At 42.9% G+C, this 21477-nt stretch overlaps 1 protein-coding gene across 1 annotated transcript in view; it reads left to right on the forward strand.

Annotated features, from left to right (window-relative positions):
* The first annotated feature begins 10885 nt into the window (after nucleotides 1–10885).
* The window catches only part of LOC138337433 (uncharacterized), a 109232-nt gene continuing 98640 nt past the window's right edge, over nucleotides 10886–21477 (forward strand). The window contains exons 1-3 of the mRNA XM_069287343.1: nucleotides 10886–11207; nucleotides 11871–11968; nucleotides 14186–14284. Of these exons, the coding sequence (XP_069143444.1) occupies nucleotides 10886–11207; nucleotides 11871–11968; nucleotides 14186–14284 (519 nt within the window). The remainder of the gene's footprint in view (nucleotides 11208–11870; nucleotides 11969–14185; nucleotides 14285–21477) is intronic.

Consider the following 21477-nt stretch of genomic DNA (forward strand, 5'->3'; position numbering starts at 1 on the left):
ATTTGGGTCGTGACAAACTTGGTATCAGAGCATTAGGTTCATTGGTCTCATCACACAAGAACAGGTCTAGTAGAGTCTTAAGGAACGGTAGGGGGACACCTTTACTTTTCCTTGAGAGGCTATAAGACTTTAGGAAAATTTCACTCTTTCATTCTTTCTTTCGTGCTACTACTTGAGTCCAATTGGTATCTAGGCGATACGAATTGGTATCTGACCATCTTCACTCGCTTTCGTAGATGGTTAGAACTAGAGCAACGACTACGCCAACACCAACACCAGCACCGGCGGGACAGGGTGCGTTTGAGCTCGAGGAAGAGCAGCGGCAAGAGGCCGTGGTAGAGGTCGTGGGAGGACGTCCTCTAGGGAAAGAGGACGAGCACCTAGCCCATCTGATACTAGGGCAGTGACTCCTCCACCGACTTAGGAAGTAATAGAGAAGGGGAGGATGGGGAAACTGAACAAGTGCAAAATGAGGGATTGCCACCCCAACCTACCCCAGAGATGATCAATCAAGTTCTCGCCTATCTCAGTGGATTGTCTGATCAAGGTCAGGGACCTCCATTGTTTTCTGCGCCAACACCTCCGGTTTCAGAAGTATAACATGCAGCTACTATGGCTCCTCGTATGGAGGCCTCATTGGACATAGGCACATTTCCACGTCTGACTATTGGGCCTATAATGACAAATGATCAGCATGAACTTTTCTGTAAGTTCTTGAAATTGAAACCTCCGGTCTTCAAGGGTGCTGAATCGGAGGATGCTTATGATTTTCTAGTTGACTGTCACGATCTACTACACAAGATGGGTATAGTAGAACGGTTTGGTGTGGAGTTTGTGACTTATCAGTTTCAAGGGAACGCCAAAATGTGGTGGCGGTCACATATCGAGTGTCAACCAATAGAGGCACCACCTATGACTTGGTAATTCTCTAGCTTGTTTATGGTGAAGTATATCCCCCGAACTTTGAGGGATAGGAAAAGGGATGAGTTCTTGATCCTAGAGAAAGGTAGGATGTCGGTCAATGCATATGAGGCTAAGTTTCGTGCATTATCCCGGTATGCCACCCAACTATGTTTCAGTCCACAAGAGCGAATTCGCCGGTTTGTGAAGGGGTTGAGGTCAAAATTGCGAATTTCGGCCTTACAGATAGCGGCAACGACAAAATCCTTCCAAAAGGTGGTAGACTTTAAGATAGAAGTGGAAGGAGTGAAGCCTGACTTCACTACGACATCGACATCAAAAAGGTTTCGAAAGGGAGGGGAGTTTAATGGTACTTACACTAGAGGACAGGGTTCGGGAAGTTACTCAGTCCGACCAATTCAGTCTTCACTACAGACTGTAGTTGGGGGACCACCTCAGACCGGTCAACACTTCTCCGAGAGACCTATGATTGACTCCAGAGAGTGTTACGGATGTGGGGAGACTGGACATATTAGGAGAAATTATCCAAAACAGAGTTACAGACCCCCAATAGCTAGAGGTAGAGGTGGTCATGTTAGAGGCCATTTTTCTGGAGGGCGTGGTGGTCGAGGAAATGGTGGTCACCAAAACGGCCTAGGTGATGGGCAAACTGGAGCCACTACATCACAACATGGTAGGGGCAACGGACTGACGAACGATAGGGCCCATTGTTACGCTTTCCCTGGGCGGTCTGAAGTGGAAGCATCTAATGCTGTCATCACAGGTAATCTTTTGGTTTGTGATTGCATGGCTTCTGTATTATTTGATCCCGGATCCACATTTTCTTATGTATCATCCGCATTTGCTAATGGTCTTAATTTACATTGTGAATTGCTTGACATACCTATTCGTGTTTCTACTCCGGTGGGTGAGTCTGTGATAGTTGAAAAGGTTTATAGGTCTTGTCTTGTAACTTGTGTGGGGAGCAATACTTATGTAGACTTGGTTATCTTACAAATGGTTGATTTTGATGTAATTCTGGGTATGACTTGGCTTTCTCCGCAATTTGCGATCTTGGATTGTAATGCTAAAACGGTGACGTTAGCCAAGCCTGGGGCAGATCCGTTAGTGTGGGAGGGTGACTACACTTCCAATCCGGTGCGTATCATCTCCTTTTTTCGTGCTAAGAAAATGGTTAGTAAAGGGTGTTTAGCTTTCTTGGCACATCTCAAGGATGAAACTACCCAAGTACCTTCGATTGAGTCGGGTTCAGTAGTCCGCGAGTTGATGGATGTGTTCCCTACAGATCTTCCTGGTATGCCACCAGATAGGGATATTGACTTCTGTATCGATCTTGAACCGGGCACACGCCCCATTTCTATACCCCCTTATAGAATGGCTCCCGCAGAGTTAAGAGAGTTAAAGGCACAACTTCAAGAGTTATTGAACAAAGGCTTCATTAGACCAAGTGCATCCCCTTGGGGTGCTCCGGTTTTGTTTGTGAAGAAGAAGGATGGGAGTTTTCGAATGTGCGTTGACTACAGACAACTGAATAAGGTAACCATAAAGAACATGTATCCTCTTCCTGGCATTGATGACTTGTTCGATCAGTTACAAGGTGCATGTGTCTTCTCTAAGATTGACTTGAGATCCGGTTATCATCAGTTGAAAATACGGCCAACGGATGTGCCAAAGTCTGCTTTTCGAACGATGTATGGGCATTACGAATTCGTAGTGATGTCTTTTGGTCTTACGAATGCCCCTGCTGCGTTCATGAGATTGATGAATGGGATTTTTAAGCCATATTTGTACCTCTTCGTGATCGTATTTATTGATGATATATTGGTATACTCAAAGAGCAAGAAGGAACATGAAGAGCATTTGAGAATGGTATTGGAAATGTTGAGGGAGAAAAAGCTTTATACCAAGTTCTCTAAGTGTGAGTTTTGGCTAGATGCAGTGTCCTTCTTGGGGCACGTGGTTTCTAAAGAAGGAGTGATTGTGGATCCTTCTAAGATTGAGACAGTGATGAATTGGGTAAGACCTACTAATGTGTCAGAAATAAGGAGCTTTGTTGGGTTAGCTAGTTACTACCGCCGATTCATCAAGGGATTCTCTTCTATTGCTTCCGAACTTACAAACTTGACTAAGCAAAATGTTCCATTTGTATGGTCGGATGAGTGTGAGGAAAGCTTTCAGAAGCTCAAGATTTTGTTAACTACCGCACCTATCCTTACCTTGCAAGTAGAGGGTAAGAACTTCATTGTTTATTGTGATGCATCCTATTCGGGTTTGGGTGCAGTACTAATGCAAGAGAAGAATGTGATTGCTTATGCTTCAAGACAATTAAAGGTGCATGAACGTAACTATCCGACCCACGATTTGGAATTGGCTGCGGTGGTGTTTGCATTAAAGCAATGGAGACACTATTTATACGGGGTTAAGTGTGAGGTCTACACGGATCATCGTAGCCTTCAGTATGTCTTTACTCAGAAAGATTTGAACTTGAGGCATAGGAGATGGATGGAACTACTGAAGGACTACGACATCACTATTTTGTATCATCCGGGGAAGGCGAATGTTGTAGCGGATGCTCTAAGTAGAAAGGCGGGAAGCATGGGAAGTCTAGCCCACTTGCAAGACTCTAGACGCCCATTAGCTAGAGAGGTTCAGACTCTAGCTAACGCCTTGATGAGATTAGAAGTAAATGAGAAGGGAGGATTGTTGGCTTGTGTGGAGTCAAGATCTTCCTTTCTTGACAAAATTAAGGGAAAATAGTTTGATGATGAGAAACTCAGGCGAATGCAAGATAAAGTATTGCGAGGGGAGGCTAAGGAAGCACAAATCGATAAGGAAGGTGTTTTGAGAATCAAGGGAAGGGTATGTGTACCCCGCGTCAATGATTTCATCAACACTATTATGACAGAGGCTCATAGTTCAAGGTATTCTATACACTCGAGTGCAACCAAGATGTATCGTGACCTAAAGCAACACTTTAGGTGGAGTACAATGAAGCGTGATGTTGTTGACTTTATTGCCAAGTGTCCAAACTGTCAACAAGTAAAGTATGAACACCAGAGGCCCGGAGGAACACTTCAGAGAATGCCCATTCCTGAATGGAAGTGGGAGAGAATTGCAATGGACTTTGTGGTTGGTAATCCCAAGACATTGAGAAAGTTTGATTCTATTTGGGTAATTGTTGATAGGTTAACTAAGTCTGCTCACTTCATTCCGGTTAAGGTGACTTACAATGCAGATAAGTTTGCCAAACTTTACATCTCGGAAGTGGTGCGATTGCATGGGATTCCACTATCCATCATATCAGATAGAGGTACGCAGTTTACCTCTAAGTTTTTGAAAACATTGCATGTGGAATTGGGTACTAGGTTGGACCTTAGTACTGCGTTCCATTCTCAGACCGATGGTTAGTCTGAGAGAACGATTCAAGTATTGGAAGATATGCTTCGTGCATGTGTGATAGAGTTTGGTGGCCATTGGGATAGCTTCCTACCCTTAGCGGAGTTTTCATACAATAATAGCTATCACTCAAGCATTGATATGACTCCATTTGAAGCATTGTTTGGTAGGAGATGTAGGTCTCCCATTGGTTGGTTCGATGCATTTGAGGTTAGGCCTTGGGGTACTGACCTTTTGAGGGATTCGATAGAGAAAGTGCAGTCTATTCAGGAAAAGCTTCTAGCGGCGCAAAGTAGACAAAAAGAATATGCAGATCGAAAGGTTAGAGACTTAGAGTTCATGGAGGGTGAACAAGTCTTGTTGAAAGTTTCACCAATGAAAGGGGTGATGTGGTTTGGTAAAAGGGGTAAACTAAGTCCAAGGTACATTGGACCATTTGAAGTACTTAAGCGAGTAGGAGAGGTGGCATATGAGTTAGCCTTGCCTCCAGGGCTGTCCGGAGTACATCCGGTATTCCATGTGTCGATGTTGAAAAGATACCATGGGGATGGAAACTACATTATCCGTTGGGATTCAGTTTTGCTTGATGAGAACTTGTCTTATAAAGAGGAGCCTGTTGCTATTCTAGATAGGGAAGTTCGCAAGTTGAGTTCAAGAGAGATTGCATCCATCAAGGTGCAATGGAAGAATCGACCCGTTGAAGAAGCCACTTGGGAGAAGGAGGCGGATTTGCGAGAAAAATACCCACATCTGTTTACAGATTCAGGTACTCCTTTTCGCCCTTGTTTTCCTTCTTTTGATCGTTTGGGGACGAACGATGGGTAAATTGGTATCTATTGTAACGACCTGTTTAGTTGTTTGAGCAGCAGATTTTATTCTGGAAAAACAAGCTGAGGCGACGGACCCAACGACGGACCGTCATGGGCACGACGGACCGTCGCAGGGTCTCGTTTCAAAACACTTAGAAAATTTGAAAAATTGGGTACTGAAAATCAACACTCTGAACTTCGTAACAAAATGGCAGGACGGGCCGTCACAGGTGAGACGGAACGTAACAGACCCTTGGTGGAAATTTTGGTCTCTGAACTTTGCGACGACCTACAGGACAGACCGTCGCAAGCGCGACGGCCCGTCACACGTTGCGCAAATCCCAGTCTGGGTCGGATTTCTTTGCACGTTTTAAGGGACGTTTTGGACTATTCCTACTTTAATTATAATGTTAGAGGGTTAAGGTTAATAAGTCTAGTTACTTGGGGGTTAAAATAGGTAACCTTAAGTTAATTAGTGGGTCATTATTACCATCTTTCATTCTTAATTATATATTAATTAGGGTAAAAGAAAGAGGGTTGAATAAAGAAAATTAGAAAGAACAAAGAGAGGGAAAGAGAAACGAATTGAGAGAGGATCGAACGAGAAGAAGGAACAAAAGCCTTGGGAATTTCTTGCTTAATCACAAATCTTCGGTGGAGGTAGGTTATGGTTTCTCTTATGATATTCATAGTAATATCTTAATAGAGAATGATATGTATTGATAATATTGTAAACTCTGCTTTGTGCTTAATTGTATGCTTGCATGAATGTAATTATATAATTGTGATTATATAAGCATGATGAAGTTATTGAATCCCAAATCTTGCAAAATCTTAATCTCTTTTTAATGATGATGCCTTGGTAAGGGAGAAGGCTTGATGAATTGATGGAAGGAGATTAGGGGATCGGGTGTCACGAATCGACACATAGAATTAGGGGATCGGGTGTCACGAACCGACACGTAGAATTAGGGGATCGGGTGTCACGAACCGACACGTAGAATTAGGGGATCGGGTGTCATGAACCGACACGTAGAATTAGGGGATCGGGTGTCACGAACCGACACGTAGATTTAGGGGATCGGGTGTCACGAACCAACACGTAGATTTAGGGGATCGGAGTGTCACGTACCGACACAAGAGGATTAATGAATATGAGGGAGCGGAGTGTCACGTGCCGACACAAGAGAAATAAAGATAATGAATCTTGAAAGATGTTAATATACTCAATCTAATGAACATGATTCCCAAATGAGTATGGTATTGAGGCTTGAGTCCTCCTGTGTGAACTTGATGGTAATTGTTAATGATATAGTGCTTGTTGTTGCTACATGTTGAGTATCATAGTTGATTTTATGATATTACTTGGTATATATTGATTTCTATTTTGAGTTGGTCGATGATATCTACTCAGTACCCGTGTTTTGTACTGACCCCTACTTTTATGTTCTCTTCTTGTTTATTTGTGGAGTGCAGCAAACGTACCATCGTCTTCAACTCAACAGTAATTCAAGCCAGTCTTGCTACATCGGAAATTCAGGGTGAGCTAATGCTTCTAGCTTGGACTGGATCTTCTTCTTCAAGTCTTGATGCCTTGAACTTCCGGCATGGACTAGCTTCTTATGTATTTTTAGCTCTTAGAAACTCTTAGATTTAGTAATTTGAAGTAGATGTTCTTGTGATGATGACTTCCAGATTTTGGGAAATAATAGTTATTGAATTGCTTTTCACTAATGAGTTTAAGTCTTCCGCATTACTTTATGTTGATAGTATATTGAAATGTTAAGGTTTAGGTTTGGTTGGTTCGCTCACACAGAGGGAAAGTATGGGTGCCAGTCGCGGCCCGATTTGGGTCGTGACAAACTTGGTATCAGAGCATTAGGTTCGTTGGTCTCATCACACAAGAATAGGTCTAGTAGAGTCTTAAGGAACGGTAGGGGGACACCTTTACTTTTACATGAGAGGCTATAAGACTTTAGGAAAATTTCACTCTTTCATTCTTTCTTTCGTGCTACTACTTGAGTCCAATTGGTATCTAGGCGATACGAATTGGTATCTGACCATCTTCACTCGCTTTCGTAGATGGTTAGAACTAGAGCAACGACTACGCCAACACCAACACCAGCACCGGCGGGACAGGATGCGTTTGAGCTCAAGGAAGAGCAGCGGCAAGAGGCCATGGTAGAGGTCGTGGGAGGACGTCCTCTAGGGGAAGAGGACGAGCACCTAGCCCATCTGATACTAGGGCAGTGACTCCTCCACCGACTGAGGAAGTAATAAGAGAAGGGGAGGATGGGGAAACTGAACAAGTGCAGAATGAGAGATTGCCACCCCAACCTACCCCAGAGATGATCAATCAAGTTCTCGCCTATCTCAGTGGGTTGTCTGATCAAGGTCAGGGACCTCCATTGTTTTCTGCGCCAACACCTCCGGTTTCAGAAGTATAACATGCAGCTACTATGGCTCCTCGTATGGAGGCCTCATTGGACATAGGCACATTTCCACGTCTGACTATTGGGCCTATAATGACAAATGATCAGCATGAACTTTTCTGTAAGTTCTTGAAATTGAAACCTCCGGTCTTCAAGGGTGCTGAATCGGAGGATGCTTATGATTTTCTAGTTGACTGTCACGAGCTACTACACAAGATGGGTATAGTAGAACGGTTTGGTGTGGAGTTTGTGACTTATCAGTTTCAAGGGAACGCCAAAATGTGGTGGCGGTCACATATCGAGTGTCAACCAATAGAGGCACCACCTATGACTTGGTAATTCTCTAGCTTGTTTATGGTGAAGTATATCCCCCGAACTTTGAGGGATAGGAAAAGGGATGAGTTCTTGAGCCTAGAGAAAGGTAGGATGTCGGTCAATGCATATGAGGCTAAGTTTCGTGCATTATCCCGGTATGCCACCCAACTATGTTTCAGTCCACAAGAGCGAATTCGCCGGTTTGTGAAGGGGTTGAGGTCAAAATTGCCAATTTCGGCCTTACAGATAGCGGCAACGACAAAATCCTTCCAAAAGGTGGTAGACTTTGAGATAGAAGTGGAAGGAGTGAAGCCAGATGACTTCACTTCGACATCGACATCAAAAAGGTTTCGAAAGGGAGGGGAGTTTAATGGTACTTACACTAGAGGACAGGGTTCGGGAAGTTACTCAGTCCGACCAATTCAGTCTTCACTACAGACTGTAGTTGGGGGACCACCTCAGACCGGTCAACACTTCTCGGAGAGACCTATGCTTGACTCCAGAGAGTGTTACGGATGTGGGGAGACTGGACATATTAGGAGAAATTATCCAAAACAGAGTTACAGACCCCCAATAGCTAGAGGTAGAGGTGGTCATGTTAGAGGCCATTTTTCTGGAGGGCGTGGTGGTTGAGGAAATGGTGGTCACCAAAACGGCCTAGGTGATGGGCAAACTGGAGCCACTACATCACAACATGGTAGGGGCAACGGACAGACGAACGATAGGGCCCATTGTTACGCTTTCCCTGGGCGGTCTGAAGTGGAAGCATCTAATGCTGTCATCACAGGTAATCTTTTAGTTTGTGATTGCATGGCTTCTGTATTATTTGATCCCGGATCCACATTTTCTTATGTATCATCCGCATTTGCTAATGGTCTTAATTTACATTGTGAATTGCTTGACATACCTATTCGTGTTTCTACTCCGGTGGGTGAGTCTGTGATAGTTGAAAAGGTGTATAGGTCTTGTCTTGTAACTTTTGTGGGGAGCAATACTTTTGTAGACTTGGTTATCTTACAAATGGTTGATTTTGATGTAATTCTGGGTATGACTTGGCTTTCTCCGCAATTTGCGATCTTGGATTGTAATGCTAAAACGGTGACGTTAGCCAAGCCTGGGGCAGATCCGTTAGTGTGGGAGGGTGACTACACTTCCAATCTGGTGCATATCATCTCCTTTTTTCGTGCTTAGAAAATGGTTAGTAAAGGGTGTTTAGCTTTCTTGGCACATCTCAAGGATGACACTACCCAAGTACCTTCGATTGAGTCGGTTTCAGTAGTCCGCGAGTTGTTGGATGTGTTCCCTACAGATCTTCCTGGTATGCCACCAGATAGGGATATTGACTTCTGTATCGATCTTGAACCGGGCACACGCCCCATTTCTATACCCCCTTATAGAATGGCTCCCGCAGAGTTAAGAGAGGTAAAGGCACAACTTCAAGAGTTATTGAACAAAGGCTTCATTAGACCAAGTGCATCCCATTGGGGTGCTCCGGTTTTGTTTGTGAAGAAGAAGGATGGGAGTTTTCGAATGTGCATTGACTTCAGACAACTGAATAAGGTAACCATAAAGAACAAGTATCCTCTTCCTTGCATTGATGACTTGTTCGATCAGTTACAAGGTGCTTGTGTCTTCTCTAAGATTGACTTGAGATCCGGTTATCATCAGTTGAAAATACGGCCAACGGATGTGCCAAAGACTGCTTTTCGAACGATGTATGGGCATTACGAATTCGTAGTGATGTCTTTTGGTCTTACGAATGCCCCTGCTGCGTTCATGAGATTGATGAATGGGATTTTTAAGCCATATTTGGACCTCTTCGTGATCGTATTTATTGATGATATATTGGTATACTCAAAGAGCAAGAAGGAACATGAAGAGCATTTGAGAATGGTATTGGAAATGTTGAGGGAGAAAAAGCTTTATACCAAGTTCTCTAAGTGTGAGTTTTGGCTAGATGCAGTGTCCTTCTTGGGGCACGTGGTTTCTAAAGAAGGAGTGATGGTGGATCCGTCTAAGATTCAGACAGTGATGAATTGGGTAAGACCTACTAATGTGTCAGAAATAAGGAGCTTTGTTGGGTTAGCTAGTTACTACCGCCGATTCATCAAGGGATTCTCTTCTATTGCTTCCCAACTTACAAACTTGACTAAGCAAAATGTTCCATTTGTATGGTCGGATGAGTGTGAGGAAAGCTTTCAGAAGCTCAAGATTTTGTTAACTACCGCACCTATCCTTACCTTGCAAGTAGAGGGTAAGAACTTCATTGTTTATTGTGATGCATCCTATTCTGGTTTGGGTGCAGTACTAATGCCAGAGAAGAATGTGATTGCTTATGCTTCAAGACAATTAAAGGTGCATGAACGTAACTATCCGACCCACGATTTGGAATTGGCTGCGGTGGTGTTTGCATTAAAGCAATGGAGACACTATTTATACGGGGTTAAGTGTGAGGTCTACACGGATCATCGTAGCCTTCAGTATGTCTTTACTCAGAAAGATTTGAACTTGTGGCAGAGGAGATGGATGGAACTACTGAAGGACTACGACATCACTATTTTGTATCATCCGGGGAAGGCGAATGTTGTAGCGGATGCTCTATGTAGAAAGGCGGGAAGCATGGGAAGTCTAGCCCACTTGCAAGCCTCTAGACGCCCATTAGCTAGAGAGGTTCAGACTCTAGCTAACGCCTTGATGAGATTAGAAGTAAATGAGAAGGGAGGATTGTTGGCTTGTGTGGAGTCAAGATCTTCCTTTCTTGACAAAATTAAGGGAAAATAGTTTGATGATGAGAAACTAAGGCGAATGCAAGATAAAGTATTGCGAGGGGAGGCTAAGGAAGCACAAATCGATAAGGAAGGTGTTTTGAGAATCAAGGGAAGGGTATGTGTACCCCGCGTCAATGATTTCATCAACACTATTCTGACAGAGGCTCATAGTTCAAGGTATTCTATACACCCGAGTGCAACCAAGATGTATCGTGACCTAAAGCAACACTTTAGGTGGAGTACAATGAAGCGTGATGTTGTTGACTTTATTGCCAAGTGTCCAATTTGTCAACAAGTAAAGTATGAACACCAGAGGCCCAGAGGAACACTTAAGAGAATGCCTATTCCTGAATGGAAGTGGGAGAGAATTGCAATGGACTTTGTGGTTGGTCATCCCAAGACATTGAGAAAGTTTGATTCTATTTGGGTAATTGTTGATAGGTTAACTAAGTCTGCTCACTTCATTCCGGTTAAGGTGACTTACAATGCAGATAAGTTTGCCAAACTTTACATCTCGGAAGTGGTGCGATTGCATGGGATTCCACTATCCATCATATCAGATAGAGGTACGCAGTTTACCTCTAAGTTTTGGAAAACATTGCATGCGGAATTGGGTACTAGGTTGGACCTTAGTACTGCGTTCCATCCTCAGACCGATGGTTAGTCTGAGAGAACGATTCAAGTATTGGAAGATATGCTTCGTGCATGTGTGATAGAGTTTGGTGGCCATTGGGATAGCTTCCTACCCTTAGCGGAGTTTTCATACAATAATAGCTATCACTCAAGCATTGATATGGCTCCATTTGAAGCATTGTATGGTAGGAGATGTAGGTCTCCCATTGGTTGGTTCGATGCATTTGAGGTTAGGCCTTGGGGTACTGACCTTTTGAGGGATTCGATAGAGAAAGTGCAGTCTATTCAGGAAAAGCTTCTAGCTGCGCAAAGTAGACAAAAAGAATATGCAGATCGAAAGGTTAGAGACTTAGAGTTCATGGAGGGTGAACAAGTCTTGTTGAAAGTTTCACCAATGAAAGGGGTGATGTGGTTTGGTAAAAGGGGTAAACTAAGTCCAAGGTACATTGGACCATTTGAAGTACTTAAGCGAGTAGGAGAGGTGGCTTATGAGTTAGCCTTGCCTCCAGGGCTATCTGGAGTACATCCGGTATTCCATGTGTCGATGTTGAAAAGATACCATGGGGTTGGAAACTACATTATCCGTTGGGATTCAGTTTTGCTTGATGAGAACTTGTCTTATAAGGAGGAGCCTGTTGCTATTCTAGATAGAGAAGTTCGCACGTTGAGTTCAAGAGAGATTGCATCCATCAAGGTGCAATGGAAGAATCGACCCGTTGAAGAAGCCACTTGGGAGAAGGAGGCGGATATGCGAGAAAAATACCCACATTTGTTTACAGATTCAGGTACTCCTTTTCGCCCTTGTTTTCCTTCTTTTGATCGTTTGGGGACGAACGATGGGTAAATTGGTATCTATTGTAACGACCTGTTTAGTTGTTTGAGCAGCAGATTTTATTCTGGAAAAACAAGCTGAGGCGACGGACCCAACGACGGACCGTCATGGGCACGACGGACCGTCGCAGGGTCTCGTTTTAAAACACTTAGAAAAACTGAAAAATTGGGTACTGAAAATCGACTCTCTGAACTTCGTAACGAAATGGCAGGACGGGCCGTCACAGGTGTGACGGAACCTAACAGACCCTTGGTGGAAATTTGGGTCTCTGAACTTTGCGACGACCTACAGGACGGACCGTCGCAAGCGCGACGGCCCGTCACACGTTGCGCAAATCCCAGTCTGGGTCGGATTTCTTTGCACGTTTTAAGGGACGTTTTGGACTATTCCAACTTTAATTATAATGTTAGAGGGTTAAGGTTAATAAGTATAGTTACTTGGGGGTTAAAATAGGTAACCTTAAGTTAATTAGTGGGTCATTATTACCATCTTTCATTCTTAATTATATATTAATTAGGGTAAAAGAAAGAGGGTTGAATAAAGAAAATTAGAAAGAACAAAGAGAGGGAAAGAGAAACGAATTGAGAGAGGATCGAACGAGAAGAAGGAACAAAAGCCTTGGGAATTTCTTGCTTAATCACAAATCTTCGGTGGAGGTAGGTTATGGTTTCTCTTATGATATTCATAGTAAAATCTTAATAGAGAATGATATGTATTGATAATATTGTAAACTCTGCTTTGTGCTTAATTGTATGCTTGCATGAATGTAATTATATAATTGTGATTATATAAGCATGATGAAGTTATTGAATCCCAAATCTTGCAAAATCTTTATCTCTTTTTAATGATGATGCCTTGGTAAGGGAGAAGGCTTGATGAATTGATGGAAGGAGATTAGGGGATCGGGTGTCACGAATCGACACATAGAATTAGGGGATCGGGTGTCACGAACCGACACGTAGAATTAGGGGATCGGGTGTCACGAACCGACACGTAGAATTAGGGGATCGGGTGTCACGAACCGACACATAGAATTAGGGGATCGGGTGTCACGAACCGACACGTAGATTTAGGGGATCGGGTGTCACGAACCAACACGTAGATTTTGGGGATCGGAGTGTCACGTACCGACACAAGAGGATTAATGAATATGAGGGAGCGGAGTGTCACGTGGCGACACAAGAGAAATAAAGATAATGAATCTTGAATGATGTTAATATACTCAATCTAATGAACATGATTCCCAAATGAGTATGGTATTGAGGCTTGAGTCCTCATGTGTGAACTTGATGGTAATTGTTAATGATATAGTGCTTGTTGTTGCTACATGTTGAGTATCATAGTTGATTTTATGATATTACTTGGTATATATTGATTTCTATTTTGAGTTGGTCGATGATATCTACTCAGTACCCGTGTTTTGTACTGACCCCTACTTTTATGTTCTCTTCTTGTTTATTTGTGGAGTGCAGCAAACGTGCCATCGTCTTCAACTCAACAGTAATTTAAGCCAGTCTTGCTACATCGGAAATTCAGGGTGAGCTAATGCTTCTAGCTTGGACTAGATCTTCTTCTTCAAGTCTTGATGCCTTGAACTTCCGGCATGGACTAGCTTCTTATGTATTTTTAGCTTCTTAGAAACTCTTAGATTTAGTAATTTGAAGTAGATGTTCTTGTGATGATGACTTCCAGATTTTGGCAAATAATAGTTATTGAATTGGTTTTCACTAATGAGTTTAAGTCTTCCGCATTACTTTATGTTGATAGTATATTGAAATGTTAAGGTTTAGGTTTGGTTGGTTCGCTCACACAGGGGGAAAGTATGGGTGCCAGTCGCAGCCCGATTTGGGTCGTGACAAACTTGGTATCAGAGCATTAGGTTCGTTGGTCTCATCACACAAGAACAGGTCTAGTAGAGTCTTAAGGAACGGTAGGGGGACACCTTTACTTTTACTTGAGAGGCTATAAGACTTTAGGAAAATTTCACTCTTTCATTCTTTCTTTCGTGCTACTACTTGAGTCCAATTGGTATCTAGGCGATACGAATTGGTATCTGACCATCTTTTCTCGCTTTCGTAGATGGTTAGAACTAGAGCAACGACTACGCCAACACCAACACCAGCACCGGCGGGACAGGATGCGTTTGAGCTCGAGGAAGAGCAGCGGCAAGAGGCCATGGTAGAGGTCGTGGGAGGACGTCCTCTAGGGGAAGAGGACGAGCACCTAGCCCATCTGATACTAGGGCAGTGACTCCTCCACCGACTTAGGAAGTAATAAGAGAAGGGGAGGATGGGGAAACTGAACAAGTGCAGAATGAGGGATTGCCACCCCAACCTACCCCAGAGATGATCAATCAAGTTCTCGCCTATCTCAGTGGGTTGTCTGATCAAGGTCAGGGACCTCCATTGTTTTCTGCGCCAACACCTCCGGTTTCAGAAGTATAACATGCAGCTACTATGGCTCCTCGTATGGAGGCCTCATTGGACATAGGCACATTTCCACGTCTGACTATTGGGCCTATAATGACAAATGATCAGCATGAACTTTTCTGTAAGTTCTTAAAATTGAAACCTCCGGTCTTCAAGGGTGCTGAATCGGAGGATGCTTATGATTTTCTAGTTGACTGTCACGATCTACTACACAAGATGGGTATAGTAGAACGGTTTGGTGTGGAGTTTGTGACTTATCAGTTTCAAGGGAACGCCAAAATGTGGTGGCGGTCACATATCGAGTGTCAACCAATAGAGGCACCACCTATGACTTGGTAATTCTCTAGCTTGTTTATGGTGAAGTATATCCCCCGAACTTTGAGGGATAGGAAAAGGGATGAGTTCTTGAGCCTAGAGAAAGGTAGGATGTCGGTCAATGCATATGAGGCTAAGTTTCGTGCATTATCCCGGTATGCCACCCAACTATGTTTCAGTCCACAAGAGCAAATTCGCCGGTTTGTGAAGGGGTTGAGGTCAAAATTGCGAATTTCGGCCTTCCAGATAGCGGCAACGACAAAATCCTTCCAATAGGTGGTAGACTTTGAGATAGAAGTGGAAGGAGTGAAGCCAGATGACTTCACTACGACATCGACATCAAAAAGGTTTCGAAAGGGAGGGGAGTTTAATGGTACTTACACTAGAGGACAGGGTTCGGGAAGTTACTCAGTCCGACCAATTCAGTCTTCACTACATACTGTAGTTGGGGGACCACCTCAGACCGGTCAACACTTCTCCGAGAGACCTATGCTTGACTCCAGAGAGTGTTACGGATGTGGGGAGACTGGACATATTAGGAGAAATTATCCAAAACAGAGTTACAGACCCCCAATAGCTAGAGGTAGAGGTGGTCATGTTAGAGGCCATTTTTCTGGAGGGCGTGGTGGTCGAGGAAATGGTGGTCACCAAAACGGCCTAGGTGATGGGCAAACTGGAGCCACTACATCACAACATGGTAGGGGCAACGGACAGACGAACGATAGGGCCCATTGTTACGCTTTCCCTGGGCGGTCTGAAGTGGAAGCATCTAATGCTGTCATCAAAGGTAATCTTTTGGTTTGTGATTGCATGGCTTCTGTATTATTTGATCCCGGATCCACATTTTCTTATGTATCATCCGCATTTGCTAATGGTCTTAATTTACATTGTGAATTGCTTGACATACCTATTCGTGTTTCTACTCCGGTGGGTGAGTCTGTGATAGTTGAAAAGGTGTATAGGTCTTGTCTTGTAACTTTTGTGGGGAGCAATACTTATGTAGACTTGGTTATCTTACAAATGGTTGATTTTGATGTAATTCTGGGTATGACTTGGCTTTCTCCGCAATTTGCGATCTTGGATTGTAATGCTAAAACGGTGACGTTAGCCAAGCCTGGGGCAGATCCGTTAGTGTGGGAGGGTGACTACACTTCCAATCTGGTGCGTATCATCTCCTTTTTTCGTGCTTAGAAAATGGTTAGTAAAGGGTGTTTAGCTTTCTTGGCACATCTCAAGGATGACACTACCCAAGTACCTTCGATTGAGTCAGTTTCAGTAGTCCGCGAGTTGTTGGATGTGTTCCCTACAGATCTTCCTGGTATGCCACCAGATAGGGATATTGACTTCTGTATCGATCTTGAACCGGGCACACGCCCCATTTCTATACCCCCTTATAGAATGGCTCCCGCAGAGTTAAGAGAGTTAAAGGCACAACTTCAAGAGTTATTGAACAAAGGCTTCATTAGACCAAGTGCATCCCCTTGGGGTGCTCCGGTTTTGTTTGTGAAGAAGAAGGATGGGAGTTTTCGAATGTGCATTGACTACAGACAACTGAATAAGGTAACCATAATGAACAAGTATCCTCTTCCTTGCATTGATGACTTCTTCGATCAGTTACAAGGTGCTTGTGTCTTCTCTAAGATTGACTTGAGATCCGGTTATCATCAGTTGAAAATACGGGCAACGGATGTGCCAAAGACATCTTTTCGAACGATGTATGGGCATTACGAATTTGTAGTGATGTCTTTTGGTCTTACGAATGCCCCTGCTGCGTTCATGAGATTGATGAATGGGATTTTTAAGCCATATTTGGACCTCTTCGTGATCGTATTTATTGATGATATATTTGTATACTCAAAGAGCAAGAAGGAACATGAAGAGTATTTGAGAATGGTATTGGAAATGTTGAGGGAGAAAAAGCTTTATACCAAGTTCTCTAAGTGTGAGTTTTGGCTAGATGCAGTGTCCTTCTTGGGGCACGTGGTTTCTAAAGAAGGAGTGATGGTGGATCCTTCTAAGATTGAGACAATGATGAATTGGGTAAGACCTACTAATGTGTCAGAAATAAGGAGCTTTGTTGGGTTAGCTAGTTACTACCGCCGATTCATCAAGGGATTCTCTTCTATTGCTTCCCAACTTACAAACTTGACTAAGCAAAATGTTCCATTTGTATGGTCGGATGTGTGTGAGGAAAGCTTTCAGAAGCTCAAGATTTTGTTAACTACCGCACCTATCCTTACCTTGCAAGTAGAGGGTAAGAACTTCATTGTTTATTGTGATGCATCCTATTCTGGTTTGGGTGCAGTACTAATGCAAGAGAAGAATGTGATTGCTTATGCTTCAAGACAATTAAAGGTGCATGAACGTAACTATCCGACCCACGATTTGGAATTGGTTGCGGTGGTGTTTGCATTAAAGCAATGGAGACACTATTTATACGGGGTTAAGTGTGAGGTCTACACGGATCATCGTAGCCTTCAGTATGTCTTTACTCAGAAAGATTTGAACTTGAGGCAGAGGAGATGGATGGAACTACTGAAGGACTACGACATCACTATTTTGTATCATCCGGGGAAGGCGAATGTTGTAGCGGATGCTCTTAGTAGAAAGGCGGGAAGCATGGGAAGTCTAGCCCACTTGCAAGCCTCTAGACGCCCATTAGCTAGAGAGGTTCAGACTCTAGCTAACGCCTTGATGAGATTAGAAGTAAATGAGAAGGGAGGATTGTTGGCTTGTGTGGAGTCAAGCTCTTCCTTTCATGACAAAATTAAGGAAAAATAGTTTGATGATGAGAAACTAAGGCGAATGCAAGATAAAGTATTGCGAAGGGAGGCTAAGGAAGCACAAATCGATAAGGAAGGTGTTTTGAGAATCAAGGGAAGGGTATGTGTACGCGGGTCAATGATTTGATCAACACTATTCTGACAGAGGCTCATAGTTCAAGGTATTCTATACACCCGAGTGCAACCAAGATGTATCGTGACCTGAAGCAACACTTTTGGTGGAGTACAATGAAGCGTGATGTTATTGACTTTATTGCCAAGTGTCCAAACTGTCAACAAGTAAAGTATGAACACCAGAGGCCCGGAGGAAAACTCCAGAGAATGCCCATTCCTGAATGGAAGTGGGAGAGAGTTGCAATGGACTTTGTGGTAGGTCAACCCAAGACATTGAGAAAGTTTGATTCTATTTGGGTAATTGTTGATAGGTTAACTAAGTCTGCTCACTTTATTCCGGTCAAGGTGACTTACAATGCAGAGAAGTTTGCCAAACTTTACATCTCGGAAGTGGTGCGATTGCATGGAATTCCACTATCCATCATATCAGATAGAGGTACGCAGTTTACCTGTAAGTTTTGGAAAACATTGCATGCAGAATTGGGTACTAGGTTGGACCTTAGTACTGCGTTCCATCCTCAGACCGATGGTTAGTCTGAGAGAACGATTCAAGTATTGGAAGATATGCTTCGTGCATGTGTGATAGAGTTTGGTGGCCATTGGGATAGCTTCCTACCCTTAGCGGAGTTTCCATACAATAATAGCTATCACTCAAGCATTGATATGGCTCCATTTGAAGCATTGTATGGTAGGAGATGTAGGTCTCCCATTGGTTGGTTCGATGCATTTGAGGTTAGGCCTTGGGGTACTGACCTTTTGAGGGATTCGATAGAGAAAGTGCAGTCTATTCAGGAAAAGCTTCTAGCGGCGCAAAGTAGACAAAAAGAATATGCAGATCGAAAGGTTAGAGACTTAGAGTTCATGGAGGGTGAACAAGTCTTGTTGAAAGTTTCACCAATGAAAGGGGTGATGTGGTTTGGTAAAAGGGGTAAACTAAGTCCAAGGTACATTGGACCATTTGAAGTACTTAAGCGAGTAGGAGAGGTGGCTTATGAGTTAGCCTTGCCTCCAGGGCTGTCCGGAGAACATCCGGTATTCCATGTGTCGATGTTGAAAAGATACCATGGGGATGGAAACTACATTATCCGTTGGGATTCAGTTTTGCTTGATGAGAACTTGTCTTATAAGGAGGAGCCTGTTGCTATTCTAGATAGAGAAGTTCGCAAGTTGAGTTCAAGAGAGATTGCATCCATCAAGGTGCAATGGAAGAATCGACCCGTTGAAGAAGCCACTTGGGAGAAGGAGGCGGATATGCGAGAAAAATACCCACATCTGTTTACAGATTCAGGTACTCCTTTTCGCCCTTGTTTTCCTTCTTTTGATCGTTTGGGGACGAACGATGGGTAAATTGGTATCTATTGTAACGACCTATTTAGTTGTTTGAGCAGCAGATTTTATTCTGGAAAAACAAGCTGAGGCGACGGACCCAACGACGGACCGTCATGGGCACGACGGACCGTCGCAGGGTCTCGTTTCAAAACACTTAGAAAAACTGAAAAATTGGGTACTGAAAATCGACTCTCTGAACTTCGTAACGAAATGGCAGGACGGACCGTCACAGGTGTGACGGAACGTAACAGACCCTTGGTGGAAATTTGGGTCTCTGAACTTTGCGACGACCTACAGGACGGACCGTCGCAAGCGCGACGGCCCGTCACACGTTGCGCAAATCCCAGTCTGGGTCGGATTTCTTTGCACGTTTTAAGGGACGTTTTGGACTATTCCTACTTTAATTATAATGTTAGAGGGTTAAGGTTAATAAGTCTAGTTACTTGGGTGTTAAAATAGGTAACCTTAAGTTAATTAGTGGGTCATTATTACCATCTTTCATTCTTAATTATATATTAATTAGGGTAAAAGAAAGAGGGTTGAATAAAGAAAATTAGAAAGAACAAAGAGAGGGAAAGAGAAACGAATTGAGAGAGGATCGAACGAGAAGAAGGAACAAAAGCCTTGGGAATTTCTTGCTTAATCACAAATCATCGGTGGAGGTAGGTTATGGTTTCTCTTACAATATTCGTAGTAAACTCTTAATAGAGAATGATATGTATTGATAATATAGTAAACCCTGCTATGTGCTTAATTGTATGCTTGCATGAATGTAATTATATAATTGTTATTATATAAGCATGATGAAGTTATTGAATCCCAAATCTTGCAAAATCTTAATCTCTTTTTAATGATGATGCTTTGGTAAGGGAGAAGGCTTGATGAATTTATGGAAGGAGATTAGGGGATCGGGTGTCACGAACCAACACGTAGAATTAGGGGATCGGGTGTCACGAACTGACATGTAAAATTAGGGGATCGGGTGTCACGAACCGACACGTAGAATCAGGGGATCTGGTGTCACGAACCGACATGTAGAATTAGGGGATCGTGTGTCACAAACCTACATGTAGAATTAGGGGATCGGGTGTCACGAACCGACACGTAGAATTAGGGGATCGGGTGTCACGAACCGACACGTAGATTTAGGGGATCGGGTTTCACAAACTAACACGTAGATTTAGGGGATCTGAGTGTCACGTACCGACACAAGAGGATTAATGAATATGAGGGAGCGGAGTGTCACGTGCCGACACAAGAGAAATAAAGATAATGAATCTTGAAAGATGTTAATATACTCAATCTAATGAACATGATTCCCAAATGAGTATGGTATTGAGGCTTGAGTCCTCATGTGTGAACTTGATGGTAATTGTTAATGATATAGTGCTTGTTGTTGCTACATGTTGAGTATCATAGTTGATTTTATGATATTACTTGGTATATATGGATTTCTATTTTGAGTTGGTCGATGATATCTATTCAGTACCCGTGTTTTGTACTGACCCCTACTTTTATGTTCTCTTCTTGTTTATTTGTGGAGTGCAGCAAACGTGCCATCGTCTTCAACTCAATAGTAATTCAAGCCAGTCTTACTACATCGGAAATTCAGGGTGAGCTAATGCTTCTAGCTTGGACTGGATCTTCTTCTTCAAGTCTTGATGCCTTGAACTTCCGGCATGGACAAGCTTCTTATGTATTTTTAGCTTCTTAGAAACTCTTAGATTTAGTAATTTGAAGTAGATGTTCTTGTGATGATGACTTCCACATTTTGGAAAATAATAGTTATTGAATTGGTTTTCATTAATGAGTTTAAGTCTTCCGCATTACTTTATGTTGATAGTATATTGAAATGTTAAGGTTTAGGTTTGGTTGGTTCGCTCACACAGGGGGAAAGTGTGGGTGCCAGTCGTGGCCCAATTTGGGTCGTGACACTGGATGTCGGTTGTAAGACCCTTAAAAATGAGTGAGGGTGTATAGAACCTCACTAGTGCCTATAATCTTCTTAATATGTTGATTAATTATTTTAAGTATGCATGAGTGACTTATAGTCATTTGGAATTAAAACGTCAAGGGAAGACCAAGATGTTCGACGACTAGACACCTAATGGGACTTATGTGTGTTTCACGAGCTTATTAGGTCATTATATGTGTTATAATTGTGTTTATAGTAAGTATGGTAAGTTTCAATGATGTTTAGTGGTAAAACGTGCAAGACGTTCTAAAGTTAGCCCTTGAGACATGCACATGTGTGTCTTATGCATGCCTAGCATATTTGAATGTGTTGCTTGTAATTTTTTTTTGGTGAAAATGATGTGGAAGGTCCTTGATATTAAGGTATAAAATTATGTTGGAATATACCAGGTATGACTCTCCAAAGGACTCACAAGAGTTTCTCAAT

This window comes from Solanum lycopersicum, chromosome 7, assembly GCF_036512215.1.
Source record: "Solanum lycopersicum chromosome 7, SLM_r2.1".
NCBI classification, from domain to species: domain Eukaryota; kingdom Viridiplantae; phylum Streptophyta; class Magnoliopsida; order Solanales; family Solanaceae; genus Solanum; species Solanum lycopersicum.